The sequence below is a fragment of the Sceloporus occidentalis genome, unplaced genomic scaffold (assembly GCF_023333645.1).
Source record: "Sceloporus occidentalis isolate IW3139 unplaced genomic scaffold, rSceOcc1.0.p SCAF_7, whole genome shotgun sequence".
In the NCBI taxonomy this organism is placed as follows: domain Eukaryota; kingdom Metazoa; phylum Chordata; class Lepidosauria; order Squamata; family Phrynosomatidae; genus Sceloporus; species Sceloporus occidentalis.
This window is the reverse complement of record NW_028316987.1, coordinates 45,988,813-46,002,942: the sequence shown is the minus strand read 5'-3', so window position 1 is coordinate 46,002,942 and position 14,130 is coordinate 45,988,813. Positions and strand designations below refer to the sequence as shown.

At 41.4% G+C, this 14,130-nt stretch overlaps 1 protein-coding gene across 1 annotated transcript in view; it reads left to right on the top strand.

The window, feature by feature from the left end:
* LOC149309677 (collagen alpha-4(VI) chain-like) overlaps nt 1-14,130 on the top strand; it is an 87,476-nt gene that overhangs the window by 23,917 nt on the left and 49,429 nt on the right. The window contains exons 10-14 of the mRNA XM_089531305.1: nt 299-874; nt 7,039-7,388; nt 9,343-9,421; nt 12,940-13,085; nt 13,193-13,285. Coding sequence (XP_089387431.1) covers nt 299-874; nt 7,039-7,388; nt 9,343-9,421; nt 12,940-13,085; nt 13,193-13,285 — 1,244 coding nt within the window. The remainder of the gene's footprint in view (nt 1-298; nt 875-7,038; nt 7,389-9,342; nt 9,422-12,939; nt 13,086-13,192; nt 13,286-14,130) is intronic.

Genomic DNA, 14,130 nt, shown 5'->3' with positions numbered 1-14,130 from the left:
CCTTGTATCCCAGCCCTGGGGGAAAAAAAAGGCATAGAAATCCAATCCAATCCAATCCATATATAATTTCTGAACATAACATCAGTTCCCAGAATCTCTACAGCCTTCCTAGGCATCCTGTCTGGGGGATTCAGGGAATTATAGTCCTCAAAATAACATTTCCAAGCTCTGGATAGATCCTAGCATATTTGTTTAGAATATTAACCTGAACGTTTGAAGGACCAATTCATGCTTGCTATCTCAAGGAAATAATATATGAATTCAGTCCTCATAGCAAATTCCATTTTTCTCTTGGCAGCTTGTGGTACTCAAGAAGCAGACCTTGTATTTCTGATAGATGGCTCAGGAAGCATATCTGCACGTAACTTTTCTGCAATGAAGGCATTCATGAAGGAAATTGTAGACAGCTTCATCATTGCTCAGGACAAAGTCCGGATTGGAGTTGCCCAGTTCAGCAAAGATCCTCAGAAACAATTTTACCTCAATGAGTTCTACAATGATATTGCTATAAAGGGGAAGATTGATGAAATTGCCCAGTTAAAAACCACCACCTTCATTGGTAAGGGCCTGAGATTTGTCAGGAGCTTTTTTGAGCCTGCCAATGGGGGTCGGAAGAACACAGGAGTTCTGCAGTCCCTCATAGTCATTACTGATGGGAAGTCCAATGACAGTGTGGATGAGGCAGCCATTGATCTAAGGAAAGATGGGATCCAGGTTTTTGCAATAGGAATAGCTACTCCAAACTCTTTTGAGCTCCTTCGAATTGCTGGAGATGCCCATCGTGTGTATGTGGTGGAAAACTTTGAAGGGCTGCAAACTATTGAAAGGAAGATTGTCACAGAGATCTGTGACCCTGGGGATCTGCCCAGCCAAGGTAAGTATCTGGTGTTTTTTTTAATGTACTTTCTTTCTCAAAGGAATGCTGTGCATTATCCATGAAAGGTTAATTTATAATAAGGGTGTTTAAATGATGGGATGTAATGGCTCAGCAGGTAAGACACTGACAATTGCAAGGTTGGTAGTTCAAGACTAGCCCTGCATGATGGAGTGAGCTCCCATCACTAGTCCCAGCTTCTGCCAACCTAGCAGTTCGAAAGCATGTAAAAGTGCAAGTAGATAAATAGATACCAGTTTGGTGGGAAAGTAACAATGTTCTGTGTAGTCATGCTGTCCACATGGCCACGGAGTTGTCTGTGACAGCACTGGCTCCCTTGACTGGGAAATGAGCACTGCCCCCTACAGTTTGACACGACTAGACAATCTTGTCTAATCTTTAATCTTTTAATTAAATCACTTTTAATTAAATCACTTGAGCTAGTGTATTGATGAGGCAGAGGTATAAACATACCATGAGACAACAGGACTCATCAGAAAACATGATATTGCTTGCTAAAATTCAAGGCAATAGGTAAAAAGAAAGAACAATAGACTCAATTGGAAGAGGATAGACTCAGTTTCTGGATAGTGTCCGAAGCAGCCCCATGTAGAGTGCATTGCAGTAGTCCAAATGGGATGTAATCAAGGCATGTTTCACCATAGCCAGATCTGACATCTTAAGGAATGGGCTCAGGTGGTGCACTAGTTTTAACTGTACAAATGCACTCCTGGCCAGTGCTGAGACCTGGGCATCCAGGCTCAGAGTAGAGTCCAGGAGTACACCCAAGCTGCTAGCCTGAGATTTCAGGGTGAGTGTAACCCCATCTAGCACAGGCTGAATCCCTATTTCCTGATCTGCCTAATGACTGACCAGGAGCACCTCTGTTTTGTCTGGATTAAGCTTAAATTTGTTTGCCCTCATCCAGTCCAGTACTGACAGCAGACATTGGTTCAATACAGAGATAGCTTCCTTGGAATCAAATGGGAAGGAGAGATAGAGCTTGGTGTCATTCGCATATTGGTGACACCGCATCAAATGTGTATTGTGTTTTCCTATAGCAGCGGCAGGGCAATCTTTGGCTTTCCAAACGTTGATAAACTATAACTCCTATGATCCAATGCCCCGGTAGCCTAAGGCTGATGGGAACTGGAGTTCAACAACATATGTAGGCCATAGGTTTCCCCATTCCCATCTAAATGACAAGAAGGAATAACGGATTGTTCTACTCACTGAGATATGAAGTATTAGATCACAGGACAATAGATTTAGACTAACGTGAAAGTGAAACTTGCAAAGTTTTAATACTGATTCAGTGAGCAACAAGCTGCCAATGATAAATTCTGAAGTTCCTTTTCTGGGAGCTTTAAAGAGGGAAATCTTTGGGAATGTTTGTGGTTGAAGAAATTAGAAATTAGACTGGATAACTCATAAGATCCCTTCTGAGTCTATGATGAGGGTCAGGATCACAACATATACTTTACTGAAGCTACCAGGACAGATAAAGTGCAATGTTTAGGTTGACTAGGGAATGAACAATTCAAATCCAGTAGGCACTCTCCAACTGTCCTGATTTGGCAGGGGCCGTCCTAGTTAATTCTCTGTCATTCCACTTTTTCAGCATCTTTTAAAATGTCCCAATTTCTCTTCTTCCTCCCACCTTCCTCTTTTGTCCCTGGTTTACTTCATTTGCGGCAAACTGAGTTGAAAGTGCAGAAGCAACTTAGGCCCAGTACACATTGCCAGGATGTGATGTCCTGGTGGCAATAGTAGGGTTTGGGATCACACACCAACCACACGGGCCCGAGCCCTTCTATGTGCTGGTGGCAGAGGAATGGTGGCGTCCTGTCCACACGGGCGCCACCATCTTTACGTAATGAACGCATAGCGACCACATGTCGCAGTGCGTCTGTTACATCACGAGTGCACCATTGGCGCACTTGTGACATAACCAAGGCACCGGGAAAAGAACCTGGAAAAGCCGGGTTCTTTTAACTCAGGAGGAATGTTGCGCAGTCTAGCGGCTGTGGCATCCCTCTGGAGTTAAAATGGGCGCCTGCAGACTGCTGCTTTCAGGCGGTCTGTACTGCGCCTTAGACACAACTCAGCAAGGAATGAGGAGAGAGATCTTGACCTTCTCAATGGGCTGAGGCAAAAGAAATCTGTTGCAGCCTTTCTTAGCTTGTGTTCTTCCTCATTAATAACTTGGCCACTCTCTGATGTTATTTGGCCATACATGCCCTGGTATTTATTTGCAAAATGTTGGAAGGCATGAGGTTATGTCAATCCAAAATATCTGATCAAAATGAGCCATTAATTATACAAATTTAGAGCATGACAAAAGTAGGGTTTTTTTTTTTTTTTGCTTTTGCATTCCTCTGAGGGCAAAAGTGTGTGACTTGCTCAAGGTCACCCAATGGGTTTTCATGTCTGAGCAGGGATTCAAATCCTGGTCTTCAAAGTCATAAGCTTTTGCTCAAAACTACTATACCACACTGACCTTTTGGTATTGGGCACTGAAAAGAAAAGAAATTATCTGGTTTCCATAGATTTTGGCCCAGAGTGTAGGTATTTAACCTTCTAGCAGCCTACACCAGTTCCAAATGAATATGTTAATCTTTTAAAGTTGTTTTGGCCTGCCTTGGTCTATCACTTGTGACATTATGTGCTTCACCTTTTCTGCAGCACATGAAAAACCTCTCTTAGGAATTTATCATACTGTGAGTGAAATCCATATTATGAGAAGGAAAAATTACCTTTAAATTTTTGGTTATAGTAAGCCACAAGCTGTACTTCCATAGTATTCTTGTGAGATTTAGGGCTCCCCTAATCAAGCCAACTTATTTAGGGAAGGCAAGAATAGTGAGGGGAAATGGGAGGCTACATAGGCCTTGGTAAAACAGATGTGGAATTGTCAAGAGATCCAGCAAGGCATGCCTAAACAACTGGAAAGTTTTCAGATTAGGCATCTTTCCCTCCCATAATCCTGGTTGCTGTTAGCTGGGCTGTTTCAATCATGATAAATACAGTCTATTACAAGCACATGTGTAACCCAGCTGTATCTTCGCCCTCCCAAAAAACACAACCAGAAGCAGTATTATCTAAATAGATCAAGGACTAATGAAACCCACTGGGTGACCTTGGCCAAGTCACATGCTCTCAGCCCCAGGGAAAGGCAATGGCAAACCTTCCCTGAACAAATCCTGCCAAGAATACTCTGTGATAGGTTCACCTTAGGGTCCATACGTTGGAAACGACTTGAAGGCACACAGCTACAAAATTGTTAAAAGGAAAATGATACAACAGCATCTCCTAGTGGCTTTTCCCTGGTCTCTGGAGTATCAAGCAGATTATGGGAGCAGATTGTTCAATCAACCTAGCTTTTAAAGAAAATACATTCTTTTCATAGAAACAAATTACATATATTTAGAAATTCTCCTAACTGACATATCAGTATTTTTGTCAACTAACTTGAACAGCAAGAAAGTAATTTTTCTTACATTCTGTCTGTGACTGATAGCACAATTCTGTGCTGAAAGTGTACATAGGATTGCAGCTTTAACTGCCTTTCAGATTGGCCTTTAATGATTATTCAGAAACAGTCCTAACTTTACTAAATTTATCTGAAATTTCCATGATGAAAGCATTTAGATCTATATTCAAAATGAAAAAAAGACCACTTGTTAGTTGATAATCTGCAAAAGATGTAATACATTATCTTCATATCATTTAGGGATTCTTTTTTCGTCTGATAGCTAATGGTTTCGTTCAAGGCATCAATTTATACTGTGTAGAAGAGCTGAAGTATAACAGGATGAAGGACTGTGGCTAAGAGATATAATCTTGAACTCCAAGACATCCAAAAATGTGGTGGTGGAGAGTGTGTGTGTGTGTGTGTGTGTGTGTGTGTGTTGGGGGGTAGGCAGACTTATTAAGGGAATGCAAACACAGCAAATGTAGGAGTTCTAGATGTGTGTGATTTCCAGCTTCTCGCTCACTGCAATGCTGGAAATTTGGGGACTGAAGGAAAATTTCATTGGGGGGGGGGGGGGGCTAAGCTCTACTTTTGCTCCTCTCCCTGCAATTACACTCCTGGTATGTATTCATGATGTAAAACAGCCTTTCTGCTAATTAATTTGGTTGCAAACTCGTATTCCTAATAATAATAATAATAATAATAATAATAATAATAATAATAATTTATATCCTGCCTGCCTTTTGCTCAATAATAAGACTCAAAGTGTCTATCATTATATTTAAAAACAATACAGATTAAAACCATGCAAAAACCTTCAATGTAAATATAAATATAAATATAAAAATAAAAATATTTTAAAAACAATCAAACAATTTATACAGTTTATAACATTAAAATGCAGCAACACACAACATTAACCCAGCAGTAGACTGGCTGGGCAGGGGAAGGAAAACAAAGCAATTTGCCCCCATCCACACCGGGTGACGCCAACCTGAGCAATACCACTGCATAAGTCAGAGCTGACTTGAAGATACATAACAACAACAGCAATATCAGCAACCATATCAAATTAAAATATGGGCATCCTCTGTACCTGCTTCAAAAGCAATGTTTCATTATAGTATAGATTTATGCACTTTTGTGCATTACAATCTGCTGCCTCAAGTGCAAAACCTCTGATAGTCTGTGTGCCTCCTCCCCACCCTCAGAAAGCATGGTGCAAGCTTCAACATATACGGATGGTCAAGGCAAGGTGCTCTCAGTTAAAATGCTAATCTTGGGAAGTGCAAAAGGGCTATTTTTTTTTATGGAAATGCAAACCCAACTTGTGCCTTTTTACAACCATTGACCTGCTTTCTCTATCATCACAGTAGGAATTAATGTCAGTCTTTCTGTCAACAATGCAGCTGAAAGTAGGACAAGTGTTGTCACTAGAATCTCAGCACATTATCCTGTATGCTCAATTGTATGGGCAATTGCATGAGAGTTAGGGGGAAACAGTGGCAGGAAGTGACATTGATTTCTGTAGTACTTGTGGGTTTCCATGCATTAGAGGTACATTCTGTGCAGTTTTGGGGGGAAATTGCCTGAAAATTGTACCAATTCTTTTCCTTTTAATTGCCCACTCCTGGTATAAACAGATGAGTCAATGCAGCCAGTATGCAATACCTGAATATCTTGGTGATGAAATTAAAACTTCATTATTTGAATTCTTACCATGTCACTCCTAGTCTTAGCCTTAACTGGGAATTTCATAATGAACATGTGCAGTGGATCTCCTATCCCAGTGATGGTGAATATTTTAGAGGCCAAGTGCCAAACTGCAACCCAAAACCCACTTATTTATCGCAAAGTGCCATGTTCCTCTGGCTTTCTAGTTACAAGCTCTGTCAAACTCTGTGCTGGGCTCTGAGTGCCACCTCTGGCACTTGTGCCATAGGTTCACCACCACTGCAAATCCAAATTGGTCCTGCAGCTCCAGCCCTAGAGCTCCTTTTGCTCACTTTGCCCCTTTACCCTTAATATCTTGCCTTGAATCTGGTACTCAGGCCTCAAGGTGACCATTTTACTGGAGAAATTGATGTGTTGGTTGTTGGGCTCAGTGTGGTAAAGAGTGACTTCTCGTTAATTAGGTCCTTCTTGTTAATTAGATCAGAGAGGTAGAAAATTGCAGAGCTATAGATGTAGTTAATTAACCAGACAGATCACACACACACACACACACACACACATATAAAACAGGAAAGATTTATTGCATAACCAATAAAACAAACATCTAGTTTTATGCTGGTTTTACACACAGAACATTGTAATACATCAGTTTCAAGCAAAGGAACACTTCTCTCTGAACTCTTTCCATACCTTCAGCTCCCAATCCCTATTCATATCTCCTCCGTTCCTTTCTTTCTAACTGGCCCTATCCAACTCAGGATTTAATCCATTCCTGTCTGCCTCTGTTCCTATCTCTGCTTCTACCTGGTCCTATCTCTTTCTAGCTGGCCCTGTCTATCTTGCCTATCTAACCCTTTTATAGACAGGCTTCTGCTTTTTATATTTGTCCCCCTCTCCCCAGGCCTTGCTCACACTATTCCAGGAGCTGTGATTTGTTGGCTTGACCAGCTTCTCACTTCATGCCATGTGTTTCACAATGAAATGATTCCTATTTTATTTGTTTCCCTCTTCACAGAATGCAATATAGACATTTCTGTAGGAGTTGATATTTCTGAGCGCACAGGGTCTCCACCTGCACTCCGTTTGAAGCAGAAAATGCAAACCTTCTTGCCCTGGCTTATGCAGCAAATGGGTCCCATGATCAATATCAGTTGTAGTCTTGCGTCTCCTGTTAACATCAGGTTCAGGTATCAAGTCTTTGCAAGAAATGGCCAGTCCTTGTTTGACTCTGACTTTGAACCGTATAATGATGAGATCATTCAGAAATTCTTGGCTGTGCAAACCAAAGTGGACACCTACTTGAATATAGATTTTTTGCAGTCCTTTTGGGATAAATCTCTCAGTTTGGCCTCTGCCAAAGTGAAGGTAAGCATGTGTCTGTTGTGGTTTTGATGGTGGGAAACGCATCAAATTATGAGTCATTTTCAATGGAATGATGCCTTATTTAGTTCCAGGCATCTGAGGATTTATATACTGTAGGAAAAATAAGTCTGAACAATAGCTTCTTTGTTCAGTCTTATTTTCAGACCATGGCCTATGTCTGAGACCAAGGCCTTCTGCGCACGAGCCAAAAGGCCTGTTTCTCCCCCATTCTGGCTTTGTCCTTTTTCAGATGACACAATCTCAAACTCTGTTTCTCGTGCGAGTGGTCTGGATGCTATGCCAGCCTTAAAATGGTGTAAAAAATATACTTGTTGCTCCAGATCTTTCTGCACAGGTGTCCTGCTGAGTCACCAAGTGCATCTGCTCCTGCTGTGTGTCACTCATTCTGATATCATAGAATCATAGAATCATAGAGTTGGAAGAGACCACAAGAGCCATCCAGTCCAACCCCCTGCCATGCAGGAAATCACAATCAAAGCATACCCGACAGATGGCCACGTGACCATTGCTCTGTGCCTCATTCTGATTTCAGAAGCAAGTGACTTATAGTGGCAGCAGACACACTGGGTGTCTCAGAGGAACACCCATGTAGACAGCTGCCATGGTGAGGGAATGGAGGCTGAGGTAAGGGGGACAGGTCAGGGCAGTTGTGGGGCAAGATACTCAGGGCTGCTCCTGGAGTATCCTGGCCAGTGCAGACAAGGCCCAAGGTTCAGACCTTGTCCTTTGTCTGAGACTAGCTTGTACAACTGCTATAGTGGCACTACTGAATCCTGCTCTATAAATATCAACCAAATTGGGTCAGGGAGTCTCTAGTCCCTTTTAGGAAATTACCTTATGGCAGGTAGGTGGTTAGGATGGAGCTGATCCATCAGCCACAAAATAACCCCCAGTGACCAGAGCAGTTTGGTATTATCATAGTGGAAATCCTAGTTTCAATGAACTACAGTATATACGCCCCACCATGGCCTTCAGCATATACTCAAGGTTGATATATATACAAGCTTGCCTTTGGTCACATGCAATGGGTTACGTCAGTATTCTTGGAACTATAGTTCCTTTTTCTATTTGATTTTCAGAAAAAGCAATCTGCTTAAATCATATTCCCTCACCTTAAGAGTTCAGGGCTCCTAGAGTTTAGGAAGGGAAGGAGTAGAAAAAACTTAGCTGCTCATGTATGAAATAGGGATAGACCCAGTAAGGTGTAGTGAACTGGGATTCCTGAAGACCATGGTTTGAATATTTATCCACCCATGGAAACCCACTGGGCAACCTTGGGCAAGTCACACAGCCTCAGAGGAAAATGAGGTGAAGGAAAACACCCTTCTGAAAAAATCTTGCCATGAAAACTCACTTTAGGATTACCATAAATTGGAAACAACTTGAAAGCATACATCAAAAACAAACATATGGCTACTTTTCAAATGATTAAGGCAAAGCTTGGAAAAAGTTACTGTTTGTGCTACAGTTTCTGGAATCTTTAGCCAGCAAGGCCATAGCCATGTTGGTCATGGGTTCAGGGAGCCATTATACAGTGCGCCCGTATCATACGCAGGCGTACCTTATGCGGCTTTCATCATATACTGAAAGCCACGTTGGGAAAAGGGGCGGCGCGCCCCATAAAGGGTAATGGTGCGTGTGCCCATGGTGCTTGTGCACTGCTGCGCCACCGTGTGCACAAGCCCCATTCATTTAAATGGGGCTCGAGCATATGCGGAATTCCCCTTACGTGGGGAGGGGGTCTGGAACGAATCCCCCATGTATGGGAAGGGTGGACTGTATAAAAAAAAACTATCCCAAGCTCTGAACATGTAGCAAGCCCTGCATAGAGTGAGAAAGTGAAATATAACAGTCAACTTTGGGTATCAGTTTGGCTAAACATATTTATCTGTTTTATGCTATCTACAGATTTTTCACCTCTGTTGTTTTGTCACAGGTTCTGTTGGTATTTACGGATGGACCAGATGATAGTGTAGAAATGCTCAAAGCAACAGTGGATGTTCTTCGCCGGAAAGGTATGTAGGTACATCGTTTCTCAAGTTTCTTTAATCCTTCCCCCCAAATTTCTGCTGTCTGGTTCCTAAAATACCGGTCTGCTATACTCTCTATCACCTCTGAATCATTTGGAAATTTCCTTCCTTTCAAACTCTTTTAAAGGTTTGGAAATAGGAAATAGGCAGATGGAGCCAAGATCTGGGAATAGAGAGGATGGTTTATGCACTCAGACCCCAAATTCTTCAAAACATCCATCATCTTGCCAATCCTGTGGGTGGGTACATTGTCCTAAAAAAAGAGAGAGAGATAGAGAGAGAATACCTTTGTGCAGATTCCAATGCCTCCTTTAGTGAGCACAGCATGTTATAGTAGTATTAATGTTTGGTACTTCTGAAGATAGTCAGTCATCAAAATGCCTTCCTGATCCCAAAAAGCTGTGACCATAACCTTTCCTGCTGACCTTTGAGCTTTGAATTTCTTTGGCTGTGGAAAACCTGAATGTTGCCACCACAAGGATTGCTGTTTGGTCTCCAGATCATAGTGGCAACCATGTTTCATCAACAATGACAAATTATTCAAAAAAATATATCACTAGATTGATCAATATGCAGCAAAATCAACTTGGACATATCCACTCAATTTCACTTCTGGTCAGCATTCAAACATTTTGCCATCCATTTCCCTGGCAGCTTCTGCATAGCCAACTGCTCATGAAGTTATAAACCCAGTGTGTTCCCAGGATATCTCAAATGTCTCAGCAATTATTTTGGCTGAGATTAGCTGATCTGTCAAACTTGGGTTATGAACACCCTCAACAATTTCAAAAGATAACACTGTTGAAGGCCTCCCAGATGTTGCTGCATCTTCAGTTTCAAAATCTCCATGCAGGAAGTTGTTACAACACTTTTCCACAGTTGAGTATGATGGACATTTGTCACTCAGTGTTTGCCCATACACACATGGATTTCCTTTGAAGTTTTCTTCTGCAGGAACAGGAACTTCATGACAGCTGAGAGTTCAGCACTTGGAAATTCCACACTTTTTGTTGGCATGATTCTATCAATTTATTTATTTATTTATTTATTTATTTGATTTCTATCTGACCTTTCTCCCTGAAAGGGAGTCAAGGCATTAAAAATGTATTACAATAAAACAATTAAAATATCATCTAAAAACAGTATAAAATTACAGGCATTGAAACCACACTAAAACCATGATACCCACCCTATATAACAAACACCCAAGCCAGCTCATGATTATACAACAAAAGCCTATCTGAATAAAGCCGTTTTTGCTTCCCGACAAAAGGCAAGCAGGAAATTGGGCAGTCTTGCTTCTCGTGGGCATTCTGGAGGGCAGCCATTGAGAATGCTCTCTATCGTGTCCTTACCAGAGAAGCAAGAGAAAGCCTTCCCCAGAAGTTCTTAGGGCTCTAGCAGGTTCATATGGGGAGATATGGTCTCTCAAATAATCTGGACCGAAGCACCATAGGGCTTTATAGGTCATGACCAGCATTTAGAATTGTGCCTAGAAATGAACTGGAAGCCTGTGAATCTGTTTTAACAAAGGAGTTACATGCTCCATGTAACTGGCCCTGGTCAGCATTCTGGCTGCAGTGTTTTGCACACCCTGCAATTTCCAAATAATTTCCAAAGGCAGCCCCACGTAGAATGTGTAACAGTTGTCTAACTAAATGAGATGTAATCAAGGCATGTGTCACTGTAGCCAGATCTGATGTTTCAAGGAATAGGCACAGCTAGCGCACAAGTTTTAACTATGCAAAATGCACTCCCGGCCACTGCTGAAACCTGGGCATCCAGACTAAGAGGAGCACACCCAAGCTGCAAGCCTGAGGTTTCAGGGGGAGCGTAACCCCATTCAGCGCAGGCAGAATCCCTATTCCCTGACTTATGTTCGACCAGGAGCACCTCTGTCTTGTCTGGATTAAGTTTCAATTTATTTGCCCTCATGCAGTCCAATACTGACAGCAGATACTGGTTCAGTTCAGAGACAGCTTCCATGGAATCAGATGGAAAGGAGAGATAGAGTTGGATGTCATCTGCTTACTGGTGACACCTCACCCCAAACTCCGGCAGTTTCATGTAGATGTTAAATAACATGGGGGACAGAATGAAACCCTGTGGGACTCCACAGGCTATCAGCCAAGGAGTCGAACAGGAATCTCCCAACACCATCTTCTGAGTCTGCCCCTCCAAGAAAGACTGGAACCACTGCATAACAGTGCCCCCAAGTCCTATCCCAGAGAGGCACTCAGAAGGATACCATGGTCTATGGTATCAAAAGCCACCGAGAGATAATCTGAATAATCTGAAAAAATAATTTAAAAAATATCAAAAATTAGAGCTATGATCCTGCAAATTGGCAATTTACAATGTGAAAAACACTCTTTCAATCTACAGTGGTAACATTTTGGGAAGTAGGTCAGGCTGAGAACTTTTCAGCACCCCCTCATATTATGGCATGGGTGTTAGTGGAGTACGGTCCACTGATGCATGATAATTATATGACTTCTCCAGAAATAATAGTCATACAGTATGATCCCCCAGGGCATGGTGGTCTGAAACTTCAGTTGAGGAATATCTGAAAACTCTAAATCGTGTTGACAGATATTTCAACATGGCTCTACCTTGGGTGCACCTATTTGGGTTCCATAATGATTTACATGGAAAGAGGAGGAGATTAATCAGCTGTTAAAAAGTATACAAGAAAGAAATGAAGAACATTTTCTTTGATTATGTGTGATACATTAACAGATTCCAACTGCCTAGATGATCTCATATCCCTTGAGAAAAAGTTTCTCTTGAAATATGTGGGAAACAAAGAATGTAGTCTCTTTTCCTGTGTAGCTGTATCTTGATTTTAATGCCAGAAAAATGACTGCAGGACATGCTAGAATCAGAGCTGACCCTGGTAGTCTCTCCACCTCTTTGTCCCAATAGGAAACAAACATAAAATTATGAAGTTGAAGGTTTTGCATCCATAGTTTTCTGTGGGTTTTCTGGGCTATGTCGCTGCATTCTGGAAGAGTTTGTTCCTGATGTTTTGCCTGCATCTGTGGCTAATCTCTTCACAGGGTGGTGGCATGGAATTATGTGGGATATAAGGGTCACAGAAGTATAAATACCCCACATACATCCTCTCAGTTTTTATACTTCTCAAAAGATTGACGAAATAGCAGTGACTACTTTGCTTCATGAGAAAATAATCCAAGTGTAAGGCAATTGTGAAGTACACAAGTGGACAACTGTTTTCCTCTGAATATTTTTGGACTGCAACTCCCATAATTCCTCACATTGGATATCCTGGGTAGGGCGGGTGGGAATTGCAAGCTAAAAACCACAGGACAGCTACAGTTGTCCCCTCTTGGTGTGATAGGGAACATTAGGAATTTCCTGCTGAGTTTGATGTGTTGCAGCAAAACCAACAAAAAGTCTTGTGACAAAAATAGCTAGGGAAGCCCAAAACATATCTTCTTTAGAAAGTGAAGTAATTGGTTTCAACACCTATTGTTTTTCAGGGCTCGATGCATTTTTAATGATTGGCCTGGAAAACTTTCAGGAATTCCATGAACTACAGGAAATTGAGTTTGGGAGAGGATTTGGATATCGGGAACCATTGCACATAGGAAATCCAGAACTCCCGAGCATGTTATGGAGAGCTTTTGTAAGTTTCTTCATGGAAAAAGGAAGGTATAGAAAAGACAACCCTTTTAAGTTCTTAATAATGAACACATTAACAATGATTGTTTGGCATTTTTTAAAATGTTTTAGGATACTATTACTGAACGCGAATGCTGCAGTGTTTGCTGTAAGTGCTTTGGGGAAGATGGCAATCGAGGTGTTCCTGGATCTCCTGGAAGGAAGGTGAGATTAGAGACAAGAACAGCAATTAAAGAACGATTCCCAAATTGTGATGAGACACATTAGTGATGAAGTGCATTTTTTAAAAAAAGAAAGGCACTATATGGGTTACAGTGACTACTTGATAGAGAGGCCTTGTGCAACATTAATTCCTATTGTATCATTTTTTTGCCAATAGAGGAAGCCGAGTTTGGAAACATTACTTTTTGGACTAAGTTCTGAGATTCCTCAGTGAAATCATGTGCGTTAGAGGATTCTGTAACAATAGCAAGTACATTTTCATACCGCTTATCAGTGCACTTAAGCACTCCCTAAGTGGTGTAATAATTTATTATTATTATTTACAACTGTAAGCCAATTAATAATAATAATAATAATAATAATAATAATAAAATTTTTATTTGTATTTTCCCGCCTCACCCCACGGATCGAGGCAGAATTATAGCCAGTATCAAAGCAATGATACATCATAATTACAGTCATTTAAAAACAGCTTGTAATTATGGTGTATCATTGCTTTGATACTGGCTGTAATTTTTATTATTATGAAAATGTACAATTGTACAATTGCCCCCAACAAGTTGGGTACTCATTTTAGCAACCTCAGAAGGATGCAAGCCTGAGTCCCTGAGCTGGTATTGAACTCACAACCTTGTGGTTTATGAGTGAGTGGCTGCAGTAGAGGCATTTAACCACTGTACCACCAGCGCTCATATTGTTCTGCAAAGTAATTTTTCCAAGCTCTAAGAGAAAGTTATAAGGCAACAAGATCTCACAACAGTCTGCCCTACAGCTAACTACTGGGGGAAATCCCTGAAGTCAGGGCCAGCATAAGACTTTTTGTCACC